At 39.9% G+C, this 20,965-nt stretch overlaps 1 protein-coding gene across 2 annotated transcripts in view; it reads right to left on the bottom strand.

Moving 5' to 3' along the window:
• PPFIBP2 (PPFIA binding protein 2) overlaps positions 1-17,494 on the bottom strand; it is an 89,623-nt gene extending 72,129 nt beyond the window's left edge. For both annotated transcript variants that reach the window (XM_066187464.1, XM_066187466.1), the window contains exons 1-3: positions 17,414-17,494; positions 2,336-2,428; positions 967-1,061 (exon numbers count right to left, since the gene is read on the bottom strand). In XM_066187464.1, the coding sequence (XP_066043561.1) occupies positions 967-1,030 (64 nt within the window). In that variant the 5' untranslated portion in view covers positions 1,031-1,061; positions 2,336-2,428; positions 17,414-17,494. The remainder of the gene's footprint in view (positions 1-966; positions 1,062-2,335; positions 2,429-17,413) is intronic.
• Between the last annotated feature and the right edge of the window lie 3,471 nt (positions 17,495-20,965).

The raw sequence follows: 20,965 nt of genomic DNA on the forward strand, positions 1-20,965 counted from the left end.
AAAAATCCTGGATAATGATCTAGCCTGATGATGACATTTAAAGCCCTATATCAATCTCTTGACAAAAAGCTTTCCTAGAAGAGCAGGAAGAAGATCAAGGAGCAGCACAACTGCAGCAACAAGAGGCTGATGTCATTGTCTTCATCACTAGGGAAGAAGGCTCAGCTTGGGTGTCACCATTTTGATTTATAAATCTTTAGTGAATTCTTTCCCATTGTGCACAAGTGAGATCATGCCCTACCCTGACACTCCTATAAGGAGCTTCTACTGCACGGTGTGTGAGCACAAACCCCAAGGCTACACAGGCCTAACCACAGAATTTAACTTCCCTTCTAGCATGCTGTAATGGTGAGAAAGAATCTGCTAATTGCCTTGCTATGAGAGCACCTAAACACAGCAAATTCTTCTTGGATCATGTGCCTTTCTAGTGGACAGCTGTGTAAAATCAATTCACAGCGCCACTTCTGGTTATGAAATTTGACAAAAAGATAGGCCATGAAGATAATTAATAGGCCAGCTGTTTGAAATAAACACATCACAAATTTTTAAAAAACGTAGATTTTTACGTATACACACATTTTTATGTATCTATATGTGCAGGTGTTTGATGCAGTCATATATTATCCAGATAGCCAGAAGACTTGGTGAAAACTTTTGAAGACACATTGAAATAAAAAACTAACATATGAAATATGGAATGTTACCACATGGCTGAGGATGTGTTTAAGTTATCATAGAGCTAATGCTCTAAGCAGAGTAAATTTCTCTTACTTCAATATTCACCTGTTAAGGGGAAATGTAGGGTTTATTTTACTTCCAGTTTTCTCCACACAGCTATTGAACCAGAGTGTTAATGGTGAAATCTACATGTCAGAGACTTTGATAAACTGAGAACAATTATTAAAAAGTAAACCAGACATAGTTAAATCTCAAGATAGTATGGTGTAAAATAAAGCATTGTAGTACCTGCAATGATGTCATCCATTTGCTCCAAAGCTGCTTCCAGCATATGACTGGCATCAGAAGCCATCGTCTGGGATTTCTTCAGATCTTTACTCCCTCTATTGAAAAGACAGAATAAACCAAATGTATTACACTAAATAGCCTGGCGGCAAAAAAATACATTTCACTTTCACATTATACATTAGGTGACACAAACAAAAGCCATGCTACAGCTTAGTAATGCAGACTAGTCAGACAAAAAATACAGCCTAGCAATAAGAAAACTAACAAAACTGTTCCTATTCTTGATAGATGACTTGGGAGTTCTGATGCTTCTTAAGAGATTTTACTAAAACAATCAAATGCAAATAAAAAACCCAAAGATTTTCAAATACTGGAAGCCTGAGATTCTCCTGCTCCTCATCCTTAACAATGGTTTCCTAGATTCAATTTCAGTCTTTTGCCTCATGAGGAAAAAAAAGAAGATTGACTAAGGTTCAATGAAGGAATGAAGACATGGGGCAAAACATGTCTAGACTATAAGCAGAAATCTGTAGGAGCTCTACTTTTTGATTTTTGCCTTAACAGTAAAGAAAATTCTGAAATAGTTTTTACTTCTCTCATCTATATCCCATTCAGTCTTTTCAACAGCTCCTTCATGGCACAGAAAATCCAATTCTTTCTGTTCAGATAAACAAAATGTCCTAGGTATGAGTTCTCTGAAGTTACTACTGCTACTTTAAAACAGGATTAAATACAGTCATGTTGCCATTTGACATTAGGGATAACAAAAAAAAAGAAAAATCTTCCGGAATGAGTCTCTGCTTGTGAGTTGGTGTTGCTGGACTCGAAGTCAAGCAGCAGCCACTGTTGCCAGCAGATGACATTTCAAGGAGGGGAGAAGAATTTATGCAGTCCATTTCACTGCCAGTGAAAACCCCCCTCTGGAATAAGGCCCTTTTCGCATATCACTTCACCGCTGAAGCACAAGAGCAGTGCTCACACAGCGAGGAAAAAGGGATGGCTCCCGTGCCTGTGATTCACAGGGCTCTAACACACAGCTCAGAGCACTCACATAGCCCACAAAGAGTCACAGTACTTTGGTTTCTCTTCCATGAAGGCTGCAATTCAGCCTCTTGGCATTCAGTCTTCTTTTACAGTGAGTTGTAAGAGCTGTGCTTTAAAACGGTTCAGTTTTAACAGCTGTCACAAAAGACACCTATCTGACAATGGACAGAGATATCCTTCGAATAACTCAGGCTGCGGATAAGTGTAAAGGCAATGGGCCTATGTTTTTTTGTATTCCAGTGCTACTGAAACGCCACTAATATGTGTTTATCCTGGGACTATGTGTGCAAAGAATTCAAGTAGTTTGAATTGAAATAAATATTACCGTGAAAATTTGTACCACTATCAAACCAAAATTATTTTCTTCTCTTGAAAACTAAGGATCCTGAGATGTGATGGGCTTTTCTCCATGGTGCTGCTGAAACAAACACAAAGAAAACTAATTTACTAAGAACATCTGTGTAATCAGCATCCTATGTTGATTCCAGTAAATGCAGATAACTGCAGGATCTAGAGAGACCGATGCAGCAATGAGTCAGAAAGCACAATGTTCTAATTTAAACTCTGCCATTTATAGCTTGTCACAGTGGGTAAGCCACAATTTAACTTCAGATCACATTGATCGGAAGAGCAATGTGAGAATGTCTCATCTTTAGAGTCACCCAAGGCTAAGATTAATGTAAATGAATGAGTGGCTTTGGTCCCTCCGTTTTTGTCAAAATAATCTTTTAAGTACAAGCAAAGCTAAATTTAACCGAAGTACGTGTCACCCAAGTATTTTGTTTAATGGCAATGGAAATAAACTGTGTCTAGAATAATCAGGAAAGTCATTAAGTCAGGTGATATAAAGTTAAAATTGCTTCCTTTCACACATGAACTTTCCAAGCACTCTGCCTGATCCTGCTGCTTCTATTTGTTGGTTTTTGGGAGACTTCCATCTTCTGTTGCCACATCACAGGCCAGCAAAGACCTCTCAGCTGCAATGATCCTCCTTCCTTGCACTATTTCCTCTAGTTCAAAGAAGCCATACCACAGGGAATAATCACCTCAGTGACAGGAAATCCACCTACAGCAAACAGGTGCCAAAGGGGCACCAAGGCTTCCTGGTGCCACCAGCCACTCCCCCAGGAATGCATGGCCACCAGCTGGGCTGGGAAATCAGGGCAGCAGATTTCTGGCTCAGAGTTAGAAGGAAAAAAAAGTGAGAAAATGCTAAATACAGCATAGAGTTTCTATTGCTAGGTTGCACTCCATACTCTTATTTGTGATGAAAGCTACTGCTCCATGGGCTGGAGCAGCATATGGCTGTTCAAACGAGAAATGCAGGACTACATTTCTTGTTAACATCTGATACAGCATTTCATCATTTGTAGTGACCAAGGGACAGAAAGCGCTCCTACACTGCATTACAAACTTGAAAACTCACTTATGGAAAAACCTCCCATCAAAGCCTCAGTAAACCCAGAAAGTTTTGCTGAAAAACTCCACCTGAAGTAAATCTCCTACCTCCTCCCTGACTCCACAGTTAACCTATTTTCTCACCTGTACCCACAGTGTATTTGCTGCTCAACTGCATTAAGTTTTAGCAAAACCTGCTGATCAAACAACGATTTATTAATAAAAACAATGTTCTTTGCTCTGGAGAGATAATGTAATATTACTTGCTTGACATCTTTTTCTAGACAGACCTGTTGTGTGTGCTCCAGGCAAGTCTCACTTTCCCAGACACTCCCTTCTTACATTTTGGCTGTTCTAAGCAGTGTTGTGAAAAGAGCTTGTTAGGTCTCCTGGGCTTTTAGCTACCATTTCTGAACAAATTCTACAGAAGTATCTTCAACTGTGGATTCCTCTTGCAATATTATTAAATAACAAGCCACTTGTAATAGTCCCTCAAACAACATCCATCTATTTGCTGTATTTTAATTACAAATCTTTTTTACAGTTTTCATTCTTGAATGACATCAACAGATGCAGGACACCATGAGTTATTTACTTATGCAAATATATTTTAAAAACCCCAATATTTTAAAAAAATCCAAGTCTTTTCAGCTTTGCTGAAAACTGAACAAAAGCTGCTTCTCACATTACAGTACAAGCTTCAATATTAGCAAATTCTAACCTTCAGGATTTATTAGAATAATACATATGTCAGCAAAACAAAAGAACCAGGCTACTCATCTTTTCAGGTCTCTGGGAGGAAAAGACTTTACTTTTTTCCTGATCAGTAAAAATTCCTTGCTATTAATAGCCAAAGTTTTACTGTTTAACAGACATAAGTCCGAATTATTATCATCCCTTCTAAGCCACATGCTCATACTAATTTAGAGCCCAGCCCACAGAGATACTGCAACCCTGTTTGTTATAATTGCCTAAGTAATGAGATCTTCCAGGAGGTGCAGACAGAGCAAACTAGTCTGAATTCCTGAAATTTATTTTGCTAAGCTAGTTTTACACTCTAAGTCCTAATCTGAGATTTGCATTTCAAATAAAATGAAAAATCTCTGGTAGAACTATGGTGCTCAGAGCCAATATCCCTTGCAAATGTCTTAACCTACATTCTCTATGTAAAACTACAACTTGCTCTGTCTAAAAGGAACATAATATTCAATAGATATATTCACTACGAGCAAGATGTTCTTCATAATGATGAAAAGCTTTAATTAAATTTGAATCTCTCATGGCTGGCTTGAACCAGCAGCTACCTAGAGATAAGAATATGAACAATACAAATTTAGGCAACTCAGATGTTTTCCCAAGGCTGCTCATAATAATGAGGTTACCTACTCTAACAGTTGCAAAGGGTGCTGTTTTTCACACAAGCTCCAGAAATCCAGATCTTGTCTGTGGCCTAGGAATTCCTCTTACATTTAGCAGACACACGTAAATAATTAACTACCACCACCTTTTTTTCCTAGGTTGAATAAATACATGTTTGTAAACTGTTTCAACACTCAGATTTGAGTATTACATTGCTTTGGACTTAACAGCATAATAAAATATCAAGTGCCTTGGATAACCCTCAGAAGTCCTCCAAGCTTTCCTTCAGCTGCAAGATGACTCCTGCCCTGGAATGCAGAAATGTGCCCAACTTCCACCCTCTCTCTTTCCCACCTTTCTTTTCCCCCAGCCACACTTTGTGTAGCATCCAGACAGGAGCACAGCCACTGATTCATCCCTCCAGCTCATGGCACCAGCAGTTCCAAAAGTTATAAATTCATATTTGGATCCTGGCCTTTTAGAACCTGCTATAACTCTCTAATTAAGATAATCCTTAGGACTAACCAGCAATCCAGGGAACAGAGTCATTTCTGATGGTCACTGCAATGACTGCCTACGGAACGCTACTTATGCAGGATCCTCCAGGGCTACCCAGCCAAAAATCCTGTTTATCAGACAGCTGAGAAAGCTGGGTTTGATCAGCCTGGGGGAGAGAAAGCTTCAGGGAGATGTTTCAGCAGTTTTCTAGTGCCTAAAGGGGTTACAAGAGAGCTGGAGAGGGACTTGTCACAAGGGCAGTAGTGACAGAAGAAGGGGTAAGAGCCTTTAGCTGAAGGAAGGCAGATTTCCATTCAGTATCAGGAAGAAATTGTTCCCTGTGAGGGTGCTGAGGCCCTGGCACAGGCTGCCCATAGAAGCTGTGGCTGCCCCATCCCTGGAAGTGTCCAACGCCAGGTTGGATGGGGCTCTGAGCAACCTGGGAGAGTGGAATGTGTCTCTGTTCATGGCAGGAGGGGTGGAACCAGATGCCCTTTGTGGTCCTTTCCAACACAAACCATTCTGTGGTTCTAGCTTAAATTTCATTTATTTCTTAATACAGATGGGTACTTGCTCTATTTTCCCTTCACATGCTTCACTGGAATAGGCAGAAAGGCAAAAAACCTCTTCTTTCATTGATTACCCATTCCTAATAAGTAAAATCAGACCCTATTTCAGAGGGTTTTTAGGAATAACTAGAATAGGAATGAAAAAATCAAATTTGTTTTCAGCTGGGAAGTGTAAAGTGCCCACATGAAGGCAGAATGGGCAGCTCTAAAGAGAAATATAGATTAGTCAAAGTTGAACGAAGACCTGATAGCAAATTACTTCAGGTAGGTGGCAGAACTGTTCAAGTCTCTATTCAACCTGTTGCTGGGGGTCCTTACACAAGAGGATATCCTTAAGTGAAGCATAGTACCTTGGCACTGTAAAGGCACCATATTTGTGTGTTACTGATGCAAGTCAGAGCAACAAGAAGAAAGCAATGCTGCTTTTAAACATAACATGCTAAATAATTTGATTTAAAATACAAAGGGAACAGAACATAGTTAAACTTAGTGCATTATGTAGTGGCAAAATCAAAGCCAAACACCTCTTTTCAAAAATAAACCCATGAAGTTTGCTAATGCAAGTCTGAATTTCAGTTTTGGGGGGGAACAGAGGGTGAAGGAAAAAAAGAAAGCCCCCTTTAAAAAAATGCTAGATCTGACTGATACTTGATGCTTTAAAACAAGTATCACCTCATAGCAACTCCTCCACAGGCCTGATGGACATTGAGTTACAGATCCTACTGATACCATAATCAAATTTCCTGACTCATGTTTGCACAAAGTCTCATCCTTACACATAAAAGCTGATGCTGACAGAATGGCATGTGCAAAGTGAGCTCTCTTCAGGTCCTCTCTGTAATACTTCCAGCAACGGCAGGAAGCCCTTCATTCCTCAGTGCTGCTTTAAACTTTGTCCATAAAAGTTTGAAAAAGCCCTTCATCATTTAAGTTCATATTGTTATCAGATATATGATGTTTTCTGACTTATACACAGTATAAAGGAAAAGTGTTATAGCTTCTGACTTTGCAAATCTTAAAAACAGACTTGCATTAATTGTTACTGTATTAAGTCCAAAATGTCTAATTATTTTAGTTCACTTTTCCATCATCAAACTAGTTCCAGCTGTTAACTAGTTAAAATTTTTTTAAAAAGTGACACAATGAATAAATAGTTTGGATATAAACTTCAGCTGAACAAAACACTATCTTATAAAATGCACAAGAGGAAAGTTTCTGAACCAAAATATTAACATTTCTGCTCTTAAAATAAACACATACAAAAGTCAGATTTGGTACTGCAGTTCACATTTAGGTCAGAGAGTTACAACTAAGAAAATTTAGATCCTCAAAACTTCAACATTTAAAATAAACCAACAACAAACCACAGTTTGTTTTTTTTTATTTTCCTTCTAATCTCACTGGCCTTAAGGTCAGAGCTCCAAATTTTCTTCCATGAAGGTCAACATTTCAATGAGATCTTTGAAGTTACTTAAATCCAGCTCAAATGCCTGGGAAACTGCTCAGACCACACCTTTCCCCACCCCCCACATCGTGAAAGTAAATTCATGCTCTGGTAAATTGAAAGGTGAGGAGTTATAGCAAAAGTAAACACAGAATTCATGCACAAATTAACTCTGTCCTCAAGTAAAGCAGAGGACAAACCCTTGACAGAAACGGAGAGAGATTAGGTAAATATGATAAGCAAAATTTTCAAAGCTAGCCTCTGTAAAACTCGTAAAAATTTAGATAAACTAAAAAGTGCTAACACAGGGCCAGAAGATCTTATATCTCAAAGAAACGCATGGAAGTTTGAAATATCCAATTTTCAAATCTCCTCTGTTTCTTCAGTTCCTTGATGTACAAAGAGGGTCACTGTAAAAATCGGCTGCCTTGCCAACAAAGGCAGCAGGTGTGTAGGGCCCATGCAGCCCTTGGGATGCTATGGGAACCATTCAAAGGTATTTCTGATTTTTAGAAAAATGCTGCAAAAGAATCACAGGTGAAGGTGTGACCATTTCCATGCAGAGTAAAAAGCCACAGATCTTTACAGAAACAACTCACTTTGGAGGTTTAGAAGAGTGGAGGGCACTAAATGCTCCTTAACATGGGCAGACACTGGAAGAGGTGAGGGTCAGTGAAGGAACTGACACCAGTGGTTGCTGAGGTACCCAAGATGTGTTTTTCTGCAACAGACCCTCAGAACAAAGGGCAGGGTTGATGACCTAGAAAATGGATTTCCTGCAATCCAAAGAAGCAATTCTCATCCACAAGATATCTAGAGGTGAAAAACATGAGGTCTGGGCTAGACTGCACAGAGAAACAGTTCCACATAGACACAATAAAGAAGAATATGTCTTATGAATATTTATTATTACAAAACTATCTACTCTTGGGTTACTCTGATTATAGAGCTCTGTCCTGAATTTCCTTCAGCTTTACAAATGTGACATGAAGGTTCTTGTGAGGTCTGAAGTCTCAGCTTTAGGCATAAAGGCTAAAAATGTATGCTAAAAAGTCAACTTTTTGACTTTGCAAAATTCATTTTCATATGAGTATTCTTCCTCTTTTGAACAATTCTGTGCAGCAATTTATAAATAACAAGAAATATCACCAGGCTGGTTTAATATTACCCAACCTGCATCTGTGGATACAAATATGCTGAATTCATACTAACACGAACTGACATTATCAAGCACTTCTGTATAAATTGAAGCTTCAGTAGCTATTTTGAGGAAAATGTCTGTGAGAAACAAAGAAAAGAAAAACATACTTCTGCCAGAAACAGCAAATTCAACAAAATGGAATCCACTTGGAATAAAAGCACTAAATTGGGAACAGCAAATGGATCACTATGAAAAGCACCATATCCCACATTACTCATCATATCAACAAAAATATAAATTTTAACAGCTGTGCCAGTTTAAGGCCTGTGCTTATAAACAAAACACTCCTATATAGATTGCTGCCTGAAGATTATTGAAAATATCTTTGGAAAAAAAGCCATCTTCAAGTTTTTCCTCTTTCTCTGCCTTAAGGATAGGTATAATTGTTGGCCCCAAATAAGTTATTTCACTGGTGTGCAAGAGACCAACCCACACACAGAGCAGAGGAGCACCAGTTGCTGAGTTGGCTTTGTTACTTTCTTCCTTATTTGGGAATTCTACCCAAAGTCCCTGTGGCCTGTAAATTCTGCATTCTTTGTGCCCACTATCAGTGGTACATCTTTCTCCCCAAGGTTTGTTAAGCCCCCATAAGTCTGAGATCACTGATCATGTCATCCCTAAACTTTAGCAAGACAATTCTATGGATAAGTAACTCCTCATTCCAACACCTGAACACCAAAACCAAGAGGCAAAAAATCTTCACGGCAAGTAAAACCTTGATTTAAAATGACATATTTTGTGGGTTTTGCTCCTCCATTATCCAGGGTGTGGGAGATCTTATTCCCTGCAGAACTGGCCAACACTAAGAACATATCTGTATCAAACCCTGTGCCACAGTTGAATTTTAAATCCCAGCCTCCTATCATAATTGTTTTCCATACTTAATGGAGTAATAAGATTTTCTAACTTTGAAAAAAGGGCATTATACAGATAGGAAATGCTGCAGGACAGAAGAGTAACTGGACATCCAAGAGCAACATTTAATACGTTTAAGATTCACAGATGTGAGAGAAACATGTAACATCCCCCAGCTGAAGAAACACTATTACAGGTGTCAAGAATGAATTAAACACCATTTATCCTAGTTTTTCCAATGAATTCTAGAAGAAAAGTGAATACCAAGATGCCTACAGACAGACTAGGCATGCACTGAAATCAGAAGTTGACTTTAGAGAGAGCATGGACCAGCCCACAGTGAATGTCTGAAAAAATGCACAGGCCTCCTCAATGACCTGTTTGATAGGGGAGCTGTATTTGCTCAGAGAAACACATATTTACCTAGGGAAGGCTCTTAAGGGATTCACCTCCCTGAAAACCCACTCAAGTGCTCTGCTCTTGTATTTCCCATTCATTTGTGTGCATTAGTACTGTTTTGACTCTATAACCACAAATAAAACATGTTAAGTAATAATACGATAATTTTTAAAAAAGGTAACTGTATATGCAGTTTTGAATATCTGGGGGAAATGTTTTATAGGCTTAAAGAGTTCTGAGGTACTCTCTGTGCTGCTCCCACAAAGCGAATACTCCTATGGCACAGGATACAAAAGAGATCCTCAAATTCTCCTGTAATATATTGCACCTTTTAGTACCAACTATGAGGTGCTCTCAGGTTCTTACCATCCACAGAGCCCATCATGCAGAGTCTGCCAACCATTTCAAGTCATTTATTCTAAGTTCTATACAAGTGTAAAATGAATATGTTTCCATGTCAAATCATCTTATCAAGGGTAAGCCAAATCAATGTAAATTTCTCCTTATACATGATATGAGGGACTAAGAAAGAGATAAGAAAAAGCAAAGCCTCAGTTCCATGAATCAGGATGCCTTTTTGAATTTGCAGAACCCTGAAAGTATGTGACATTTCCAGATAAAGACTGATTGCTCAATAAAACTTACAAGCCTTATGAACTTAGGAGTCTCTAAAGTTTCCATATTCTAATTCAATCATTTCGGCTCACACATTTGCTAAGACACCCGATTCAGAAAGCTTTTGGAAGTTTTGCAAATCAACTGAATAGAAGAGCTGAACCTAGGAACAGACCTATTCATAAACTCAGTGCTCTTCTGGGTTTTATAAACACATTTACAGCTGAAGTTCAGGATGCTGTCAGCATAATCTATCACTGGGGTATATTTAAAGGATACCTTTTGTTCTCTGAATTCCCACTACTTTTAGGGCATGAAAAATCCACAAGTTAAGCCATTATAATGAACATACACAGGATTTCTCTAGATTCCTTTCCAGATAAGTATTTGAATACGAACACCATCTTGAACACAAACAATGACACAAAAGGACTTGCCAAAAAACCCCCCTGTAGCTAAAATTCCGCTGCATGTTACTTTTTGTCCCAAGAAGAACTCTATCATATGGTTCAAATAAACAGAAAAATTGCAGATCCTAGAGTATAACTGTAACCAAAACAAAATTTTGTCATAAATTTAATCAGATTTTACTGCCTCTGAAATAAATGTAGTAGACACCTTTGTACTGCCACAGCACAAAACGAAAAAGAATTCTTACATTAATTTAGAGGGTTTGAATGTCATCATAACAAGGCCAGAAGTCATAAAATGCACTGTCATAGCCAGGAATGTCACCTGGGGGCATGCTGATTGTCAGACTTTTACACAATCTGTACTGCTCCAGAGTATTACATGCTCAGACCCAGAGCAGCTTTTTAGAACTATTTGAAAGTCCTACTGCTCATATGTAGTCTGTGAATACACCTATGGATTTTCCTGAGGTAATAACTTAATCATGTATTTTAATGCTTGATAACAATGCCTTTATTTGACCACAAACTAAATTATTTCAGGCGAATGACTTACAAAGTCCTTTAATCCCTAACAGCTACCAGCTGATTTGCCTGCATGACAAGTTCCCAGAAGTTTCTTGCATTTGGGGCCACTTGCATCAAAATCAAAATAAAATACAGACATAAGACTGAAGTACTGAAATGACCATCTGTTGGATAACTTTATCTTTTGCTTCTATTTCAGGAGAGAAAAGGGAATCAGAATTCATTATCAATGTCTTCAGTTTATTTAATTTTCCAGAAAATGGATCAAAGTCTGCTTCCATATCCGTGATCGTGGCATCTTTGTACTCTTCTATTAAATTTGCAAGGAAAATTTAATTTGCTATTATATAAGAGAGATTTAGTCCCCTTGGTTCCAGTTGTTTTCAAACCTCCAAGTGGAAATATTCAAAACAGTTTCATTAATTCCAAAATTATATAGATCCTGTCCATTCCTACTTGGAAAGAAGAATACAGTCATATTGGCAAACACTGAAACACAGTTCTGTCATGAAGAAATTGTTTGTTAATGTTTATTGACAAGGGGTAGTTTTGCTTTGTTAGTCTTTATTGATAAGGAGCAGTTTTGCTTTAAGACTGTGCTGTAAACACATACATGTAACAGTTCTGTTTACTCATTAGTTAAGGAAAGCAAATAAAATACATATACAGTGAAATGATATTTATAAACATTCTGCCTGGCAAACTGGGCATTCTGCCTAGCATTGCACTTTTATGATTCTACTAATTTGGAAGCTCTTCTTTTAAGTACCCAAATCTGGGTTTCCAAAGGAAGGAATCAGCTGCTACTCCCAATTGCAATTAGTCCTGGATAATCAGAAGCTTTGATAAAATAAAAACTAGAAATGGCTGGGGAAACCCAGCTAAATTTCAGAGTATGAATTTCTTTTATAATGAAGCATTTGCTCTGAACACAAACTCCCCTCCCCATGCTATTTAAAAAAAAAAAAAAAGGCAAAAAAGCAGCTTTCTAAAATATGCCTTTTGCCAGTTACATGAGAACCAGCTGCACTTCACAATCTGCAGAGGAAACTGAAGATGCTAATAAGTTTCCTAATTAAAATGGAGAAGGAAATCAAGGAAAAACAGATTTGGACCACAAGTCTTGAAATAGTTTTCTAATCCTCAGCCTGATTTACAATTATTATGAAGTGTTGGACACACTGGGCAGAGTATGGGTAACTATGGAGGGTTATTCAGTATATTTCACAACAGAGCAGCACTGTGCTCTGCAAAGCAAGCCAGAACAGACCTTCTTCTTGCACAAAAGCTTGTTAGAACAACTTTCCTTTCTTTTAGTGGCAAAGGTTCTAATATGATTTTCTTTGTATACATACAAAGTCTGCCAGAGCAGACTGAAAATTCTACTTTAGAGTTTCAGGTAAAATTTCTACTTTGCATGCATTCAGCTTTCTAAATTGAAGAAAGTTTTAATTCAAGAAATATTTAACTAATCATTTATAATGCCTTTGACTGAGATTTTCAAGTTTAATATAATCTGTACCAGTACTAAAATATTTTGTATGTATACTTTTATTTACTGTACACTTTTATTTTATTTGCAGAAGATTACTTCAACAAAAGAAAATGTTAACTTCACTAATTTGGCCTTTTCTTCAGATGTAATGAACACACTCTTAAAGAGAATAACCTACTTTCATAGCTAGTTTGTGCTTGTTTCCTGCCTAACCATAGAGATATGCCTATGCATATCTCTAACAGAGACATAAAAGGTCTCTGTTAGAGATTTTTACTTTTTTTTTCTCTAGAGTGAAACATCAGAATTCTTCTGTTTGGGAGCTGACTGGATTATGTTCATTAGTTTATGACCACCCTAGAAACACACTCATAAATCTTACTGCAATGCTATTAGAATAAGATGCTCTGATTATGCCTTATTAAAGCAGATGCTACCATTTGCACTGTAGAGAAATAAAAATATGATTCACTACATTCAAAAGACACTTGTCAAGTATCTTCCCCTGCCCAAATAAGACTTCTGAAATAAAGTTTGGGTTGAAAATAGTGCAAATTGAAAATAAAATTACTTTTTTTGTATGAGCAGTACACACAGAAGAAAGGAGGCAACCCCAGCTAAGTCACTTATGAATGCAGAGACCAATGAGACTTGTATTCAGGAGAGGATAAGGTAAAACAGGAGTTCCCATACTGTAAGTGCTGCAAATTCAGATTAGAATACAAGAGCTTAGATTTATCTTCACTAATTACTTTAACTGGCACACAATCTCTTGATCCTAAAGACTATTAAGACCTAAGCAGCAGGTGAATCATTCTCTAAGAATATTTATACATTTTATGTGCTCTCATGAAAACAACGCTCCCAGTCAGCATTGGATAAGCAAGACTTTTAACAGAGGCATTCTTTGGGCCTGTCTTTTTCTTTACTTTGAGCATTCAGTCTGATTTCACCCCTCCACACTAATGCAAGGATTTGTTGAAGGAGAATCAGCTGATCTGTTTTCTCCAAATTCACATCTGCTTCAGGAAACCACCATCAATTTACCACCACTTCCTTGGGTGATATGCCAAAGGCTTCCCATACAATCACCAGCTCATACGTGCAACTTTTTGGAAGTCAGACCCATTATTTACCACTCCTTGAATGACACATACTATCTGGTCACATCAGGTTTCTTATCATTACCCGTCTATAAAGTGCTCTATTTTAACCTGTATTCGGTCCTCAAGTTTTATCTTTCGTTATTTCAGATTTAACCTGGAAAATTTGACTAAACAGAGAAACACTGAATATACTTTATATATCACATACACAGAGTTGAGAAAACCACTAATGGTTCCCTATTTGTTTGTTGATGATCTGTTAGAGAAATAATACCCTGTCTTAGACATTTGAAGATACCAAACTTTCCCTCTTGATCAGTATGAAAATACCCAGCACTTTCCCCTTAGCAGGTTTCAGTCACAGGTTTTGCAGAAATACTAGTGAACCACACAACAGTCATAAAATCTTGCTTTAAACGTTACCAAATTAGAGTTTAAAATCCAGGCTGTGCTAAAAGTCCTCTAAACCACTACACTGAAACTTGGCAGATGCACATTATAAACACAAACTGACCTAGACTGGCAACAGTGCCATCAGGATTTACTTACATTTGTTTCAGAAAGAAATTACCCTTGTAATTTAACTGTTTTGTTCTCTGCATCAGTGAATTGCCAGATAAAAGTGCTATTGAGAAATTATTTAATAGCAAAAAACCACCTGAAGGTGGAAACAAAAGAGATAACTGTAATGTTACAAAGTCAGAGAGACTTGAAATAAAAATGTCACACTAAAACATATAGGCAGAGGTATCTAGCTACAAGAAAAAAAGCACCTTTGTTTTGTTGCTTAATGTGCATCTATGTAAATGAAGAACTAAAATGTAAAGGTAACACGAAGAAATTCAACCTGCCACAGGTTACCAAAGGCATCACCTCAGAGCAGGTGCTTACACAAAGTTAAAGAACAGACTGAGCAAAGGTGGGACTCAGTTTCTTCAGCTTCAAAGCAACAGGCGAGTTGACAGAACTGAGCAGACAAAAGCAAGCTGGGGAAATTTTAAAGAACTTTATTTACTGCTCCAACTTTCCAACTCCCAGGGAATTTAATGAAGCAAAGTTATTTCATACACAGCTACAGAACTCTGGTAACTGATTAAGTGTCCCTCCACTACTGCTAAACCCTCTTCAGTAACTTATGAGATTTTCAAGGTTATGCCTAAAGAAGTTGAAGGGATGTCTGGGGATGAGGTGGCAAACAGAAATGATAAACATTTCCAGAGACTGGAATGCTGCAACTTCACTGATAGAAAAGTGACTTCTGACTGTCCTAATCTACTGCCCTAAACAATGTCATCTTCTGCTGTAGTGCTATTTCCACACCATGGGGTATTTCTGGAAAACACAGAAAAGCCTTTCTTTGTACAGCATGTTCAATGACTTTGCACCTATACTGAGTGATCATTATCATAAAACACATTTTCTTATTCATTATTCTCTGCTTTGATAAATGAAATCATTACATTATAGACTTCTAAAGCAAGGAGGAGGTTTCATCCTATTGCTGTAAATGTCTTTTCTGGGGAAGGGAGCAGGAGGAAGGTGGATTTTTTGCTAATAAGCAGAGCCCTATTGAGGCCCTGCTTCACCTGTGTGAGCAGAGTCTTCAGCTAATTTTACTAGACCAAGGCTGCTTGAGCTCAAACAAATCCCTAGCTGTAGGGAAAATGAACTGTATCTGGCCTGCCTCTGAGTAGCCAACAAGAGTGAAAGCAGTGTCTGGAGATGAGTGCCTTGTAGGGTTTTGTGGGAGTTTGTTTGTTTCGAGGAGAGAGACCAGAAAGAGTCAAACAGGAAACAAGTTAGGTAAATGAGGGCTGGAAGCAGAGCTGCACATGGAATAACAAAGAGGTGGCTCACTGTCTCTTGTTCTGTTTCATTTTCTCATCTTCTGCACTCATAGAACATTGCCCCTCTGCCTTTCCTGCCTTTTTCCTGACACTAGCAGCATGTTGAGGGAAGGTGATTATTGAGGTCTCCTCTCTGCTCTTGTCCATCTGTTCTCTTCCCATCCTCCATTCACTCTCTGCCACATGGAGTCACATTTTGCTGCCTCAGAGCCTGCATGGTGTGTCCAGAGAAACCCCAACTCAGAGTAACAAGCATGACAGGAAAATGGGAGGATGGATTCAAGAACCCAGAAAGCACTTCTGTGGTCTGTGCCTACACCAAAACATTCTCCTTTTGTCTACACACACCCCCACCCACCCTGATCACTTTTCCACACTGATGATACCACATGAAGAAAAATGAAGTGAGATCAGATACAGGATGAGTGAGGGGAAGATAGCTCTTATTATCGCATCTTTACCTATCCCTTCCCTATCTCCTTCCGGTCTTCCCTGCTTACCCTCATGTGGCTGGGGCTGCTGGAGTAAAATCAGGACGGTAGCAGCAGTGCCCTCTGCCACCATCCCTCTAATTCCTCTTCTCCCTGGGATGGGAGATGATGGCAGCCAGGGAACCTGCAATCAGGGAACAATGCTCCCAGCCCAATTCTGACCAGGTTCCAGTGACACAGATCAAGCAGTTTCTACCCGGTCCCTTTAATTTGGGCTTTCCACAGGGCAGAGTCCCAGATGCGTGACAGATAAGCTGCAGTATGTTTTATCAGGACACTTAATTACCTACTTAGCTTAAGTAAATAAGGTATTTAAGTTTTCAAAAGTGATGCTAACATTAGTTCAAAAGAGTTACAGACAATTCATGTGTCTCTACAACAGAAAAAAACCTTCAGCAGTCAGTGGTGAGACCAGTCTTGAGTTATCTCTCAACTTAAGTCTTGTTACTGAGAAGTTGAAATTATTGCATATATTATAAATTTTACTATTTCTACATATTATTTTTTCTTATATTCTGGTACCAAGCTATACCTGTCCTTAAGACAAAGCTAAGTCTCTTTTGAGTTCTCCCTCTGCTTTAACTTACACTGGGTTTCCTTCAGATTCAAGAGGCCTTTACAATTATTCTCAACTGGAAGTATAAGCAAGTGGCTGGAAACCCATATCATTTAAAAAACAACAATCCTTATTTGCTTGTATTTGTCCTAGTTTGACCTTTCACTTTCCTGGTATACCGAGTTCGACTCCAAGTATTTCTCCATTAGCAAGATGAAGATAAGTATAAAGATTCATTGGTTCTAAACAGGTTCATACAGCAGATGCAAGTAAAAATCAGGAACACAGGCAAAGTCAATAAATAAACATGGAATGCTGGAATTCTGCTTCCCTTGCTCTCCCACCTACTTTTTCCACATTTCCACACAAGTCTCAGAATGAAGTCCTTCACACGCTTGCTCACATATTCCTTAAAAAAAAAAAAAAAAAAAAAAACAAAAAAAACCCAAAAAACCAAAACACAACCCCAGAAAAGCACCCCTCAGCGATTTCCCTTTCTTTAACCTTAAAATTAAAAATCTGAAACTGCAAATGACCTTTTTGGCTGTGGAAATACAAAGTTTGGTACACGCAAACCTTCAAAAACACACACTGCACTGTACCCATACACTGTCAGACCTGTAGCTGCTGACCTGAAAAACTGATACACAGCATCCTCTTCTGCCGCGTACAAAGCTGAGCAAAAGACGACACACAAAAGAGGGTAGTTCCTTAACCTTCTTGCAAATGCTTGGAGGAGGTACTTTTGCCTCGCGACACGGTGAGTGCTAGCCGATGGGACTGGGGATCACTTCACATCTCCTCATGCCCTTTCCTCTGCACTGCTCCAACAGCCAGCTTCACCTTCCAGCTACTTTTTCCCCAAACACCCTTCAAACAACCTCCTCTTCACCACTATGACACCCTACATACCGCGTTTTTATAGTTAATTGCCAAAGCCTGGGGAGGGGAGGAAGGGGTGGGCTCCCACCTCAGAGAGCTCGTCTGCAGCTGGGTGTCATTACTGCCAGCACTTGCTTGAACCCCCTGCCCTACGTCAATAAAGCGCTTTATTTACCGACCTGCCAGTCGAACTCGAGTTTGGGAGCTTTGCTCGCCGCAAGAATAAACATTTACCTTACAACGTCTATTTAAATGTTCTGCTGCCAGCGGGATAGAGCGGCGAGAAGCAACAGGCGGTGCTGCAGCCACAGCGCCGGGAGCGGCCCCGCTGGAATACCCCGGACCCACCGAGCCCTCGCTATCCTGGTCTTCCTGATCGTGCCCGGCGGTGACTCCGCAGAGCCCGGACAGTCGGGACCGCGCTCCGCCGCCTCCCGCACCGAGGGTTCGGGCGGCTGCAGCCGGACCTTCCCACGCAGCCCGATCCCCAATCCTGTTCCCGGCCCGACGCCGGCTCGGCCGCGCTCGGGGCCGCCCCCAAATGACGGCGCCCGGCGCTCCGGCCCCCCCGCGCGGGCACATGCTCCAGGGAATTCCTGCGCTCAGGGAATTGTCTGTACAGCGTTTCCCCTCCTCGCTATTGCTGGAATCAAAACTGTGTTGTTTCAAGAAGTGTTACCCCGCGTATTTTTTTGGTGCGTTTTCCTACAGCCCGGGGAGGTTTTCCAGGTTAACACAGACATCATGGTATTGACTGAGAAAAACACTAACTACTCCAAAGATTTCAAAATCAGGTGTTTCTCTACTTACAGCGCTTCTTACCTACTTTAATTCTCTTAGTAAAATAACAGCATAAGTCGTTTCTATTGTAATAACTATTTCATATCATCTCCTGTTGACTCCTGCTTAAAAATCAGCCTCTAGTGCTCTGTTAATGACTGAAAAAATCTCCCGTGCAGTAAGACTGCAAGTACACGGCTGTTAAACAAAAACACACAATGTGTAGCTTTTCTTCTGTCTCTAGAGATTCCAGGGTCACTCGTAGAAATATGAAAAGTGCTGCGAGTTTTGGTCATTGGGAGTTCCCATGTCACTTGGGGCGCCTGGCTGAGCAAATATCTGATAAAGGGTTTCTGTCGACCAAAGGGGTCACTTCCGCTGTACCGGCACAGCTCTTTCACAGCAGCGCTGAGTGCCTCTGACGATGTCACTTTTCCACGGAGCTGAATAAACAAAAGTAACTACTTGGCAGAAAGGGAGATAAAGAGGTTCCAGACACATATACAATGCAATTAACACCCACTCTTCCCTCTTTGTGGAGTGGTTGTATTTTGACCACTGCAGTCTCCTGTCTTCCTTCTGGGATGATTGTGTTTTTCACCTAAATAGTTTAAGCATGCCTAATATACACGTTGTTTTAACGTAATTTTGTTACTTATAACACTTCTCCTCAGTTTTATAATCTCTTTTTGCCTAGAATAATCTTCCAGTGCATTTGGGGTGTTAAAACTTGTTCCCTGTTACCGGCTGAGCCACTCTCTGACCTTGGGAAGAATTATACATTATTTCAGTTTTGCTTTAAACTTACACGACACACCAAGGCTATGAATCACATACCAGATATTCCAGATAAAGGATCGGACCTCACGTACAGAGCAGACATGCCCAAGGTGGGAGAGGGAGAAAATGGGAAGTGAAGTAGAATGCCTTTGAAACATCTCTGAACATGCTAAAGAGTAATTTCAACTGGAAAGGATCCACGGGCTGTGTATTAATTTGGCTTTTGAGTGTTTCTTGTCTTTTCTCTCCACTTCGAGGTACTCCTCTTAAACAGGTCACATAGAGGAGCAGTGAAAATTACACCAGTTGATAACATTTGCATCTTTCATAATATTGATACCAAAAATTACTGTACAGTACTGCTTGTTGAGTATTGCTAAACCACTTGGGAAAGAATCAGTAGAATTTAGAACAATCTGGGCAAAACTTAGTTGAGAACAGCCCAGTTTCCTCTCCTTTTTCCCAGCTCACTGGAGGTCTAGGGCAGGTATCTGGACAACGTTCCACACGATAGAAGCAGCACCTGGGACCTCACTGACTCCGTGATGTACGGTTGTCTCCCCCTGTCCCGTTTATTCCTGAGCTCAATTGGCAAGTCCCTGCTGGCACATGCTGTTCTCCAGCGTTTCACTGGGAGAAGCAGTGTCAGGCAGTGCCTGGGAAAGGCAAGCATGGCATTGCCCCGATGCTGTGCAGGGGAACGGCCTGGAATGGGGAGGCCCTGCAATTACTGCCACTCCCTTGGGAAGCACAGGCAGGAGCGCAGGGGGGCCAAGCACAGAGCACAAGCCCCCGTCTGTTCATGAGTCATGATTTTACAGGTCGGTTTCTTTATTGTTTGGCATAATATTGCTGCACCACCAGAAACCAGAGAGAATCTTAATTCTGGGCTCCCTTTAGCTTGTTTGTCCTGTCTATCCTATTTACTATCACTGCAATAAGTGAGTTAATTCTGCACCTCTCCCAGTGTAGTGGGTTCCAGGAGCACTCCCTCAGCTGTGCTGGCCTCTTGGCTAATTACCATTCCAGAAGTGCCCTCTTCAATGAGAGTGGTTTGTGTCTTTGCTGCAGTGGTGCAGACCCATGGCTGTCACAAAGCTGGCATTGTGTTATGTCTTTGCCTCTCTCATATAACAATGGGGTTTATTCAGGGAGAACAGAATCATCCTTCTCGGAAAAGACCTATGAGAAAAACAAGTTAGGAGCCCCAAAGCAGAGCAGTGCTCGACATGGTTTTACCAACCATCTTCATTTCTTCCATCTCAAAGAACAGTTATCTGTAAGATCCCACATGTGAGATCCCACAGTTTATCCTAATGAGATTTAACCATCAGGGTTCATTTTTATGCTGTTAGAATTTATTGAGCAGACCTGACCAAGTTTCTGTTCTGCAGCATCACAGTCACATTATGGGTCACTTTGACAAGGTGACCAGATTCAGTCCAGGCCAGATTCCTGATCCTGCAAGTGTGCCTGAATGGTGCTTAGGCTAATGCATCCAGTGGTTCTTTTCTTGTGCTGCTTGCCCCGTTACTGGATTATGCAGAAAAGTGGCAAAATTGACCATAGTCCCTGAAGGGGAAGAGCCAAAATAGACTCTGAGATGAAGGCTCTAAATGGCTCTGCTCCCTGGATAGAAACTCGTGGTTCTAAGGCGGGGGTGGGGGGGGAATCATCTTTTGATACATCACTTTGCAGTATGTTCCAAATTGCTGTTATATTTGCTGAAAGGTTTTTATAAA

Source organism: Chamaea fasciata, unplaced genomic scaffold (assembly GCF_029207755.1).
Source record: "Chamaea fasciata isolate MVZ Bird 193981 ecotype frontalis unplaced genomic scaffold, bChaFas1.0.hap1 SCAF_7, whole genome shotgun sequence".
Lineage (NCBI taxonomy): Eukaryota > Metazoa > Chordata > Aves > Passeriformes > Sylviidae > Chamaea > Chamaea fasciata.